This window comes from Eimeria mitis, genomic scaffold (genome assembly GCF_000499745.2).
Source record: "Eimeria mitis Houghton genomic scaffold, Emh_scaff1575, whole genome shotgun sequence".
NCBI classification, from domain to species: Eukaryota; Apicomplexa; class Conoidasida; order Eucoccidiorida; family Eimeriidae; genus Eimeria; species Eimeria mitis.
Genome location: NW_013569830.1, coordinates 4,759 through 5,523, shown reverse-complemented (window position 1 = coordinate 5,523; position 765 = coordinate 4,759). Strand labels below are relative to the sequence as shown.

At 53.6% G+C, this 765-nt stretch overlaps 1 protein-coding gene across 1 annotated transcript in view; it reads right to left on the bottom strand.

Moving 5' to 3' along the window:
• Positions 1-765, bottom strand: part of EMH_0039830 (zinc finger (CCCH type) protein, putative) — a gene marked incomplete at both ends in the record, with an annotated part of 4,476 nt that overhangs the window by 1,045 nt on the left and 2,666 nt on the right. The window contains one exon of the mRNA XM_013495442.1: positions 70-298. Coding sequence (XP_013350896.1) covers positions 70-298 — 229 coding nt within the window. The remainder of the gene's footprint in view (positions 1-69; positions 299-765) is intronic.

Genomic DNA, 765 nt, shown 5'->3' with positions numbered 1-765 from the left:
GTTTGCTGCTAGAAGCAGTTGCATATACACCCCATGCATCCACCAATAAAGGCACATATACACCCTCACCACTGCTGCTGTCGTTCATGCTGCTGCTGCTGCTGCTGCTGCTGCTGCTGCTGCTGCTGGTAGTGGTGGTGGTGGTTAGGTCCGTTACGTCAGAATTACGAGGAGATCCCTGCTGCTGCTGCTGCTGCTGCTGCTGCTGCTGCTGCTTCTGCTGCAGCTGCCGCACCTGAGCTGCCACTCTATCCAATGCAGCCTGGGTTGTAGGGTCTACTGTAGAAGGAAACAAATCCTATACAACACACCAGCAGCAGCAGCAGCAGCAGCAGCAGCAAGTGATGCAGCAGCAGCAGCAGCAGCAGCAGTAGCAGCAGCAGCAGCAGTAGCAGCAAGTGATGCAGCAGTAGCAGAGGTAGTAGCAGCAACAGCAGCAGCAGCAGCAGCAAGTGATGCAGCAGTAGCAGCAGGTAATGCAGCCGTAGCAGAGGTAGTAGCAGCAAATCATGCAGCAGCAGCAGCAGCAGCAGCAGCAGCAGCAGCAGCAGCAGCAGCAGCAGCAGCAAATGCACTTCGGTGCCCCTTCCAATGCCCAGACCTAATCCTAAACCCTAAACCCTAACCCACTGAATCCATCAGCAATAAACCCTAAACCCTAAACCCTAAACCCTAGCCCCTAATCTCTAAACCCTAAACCCTAAACGTAAACCCTAAACGTAAACCCTAAACCCTAACCCCTATCCCCTAACCCTAAACCCTAAA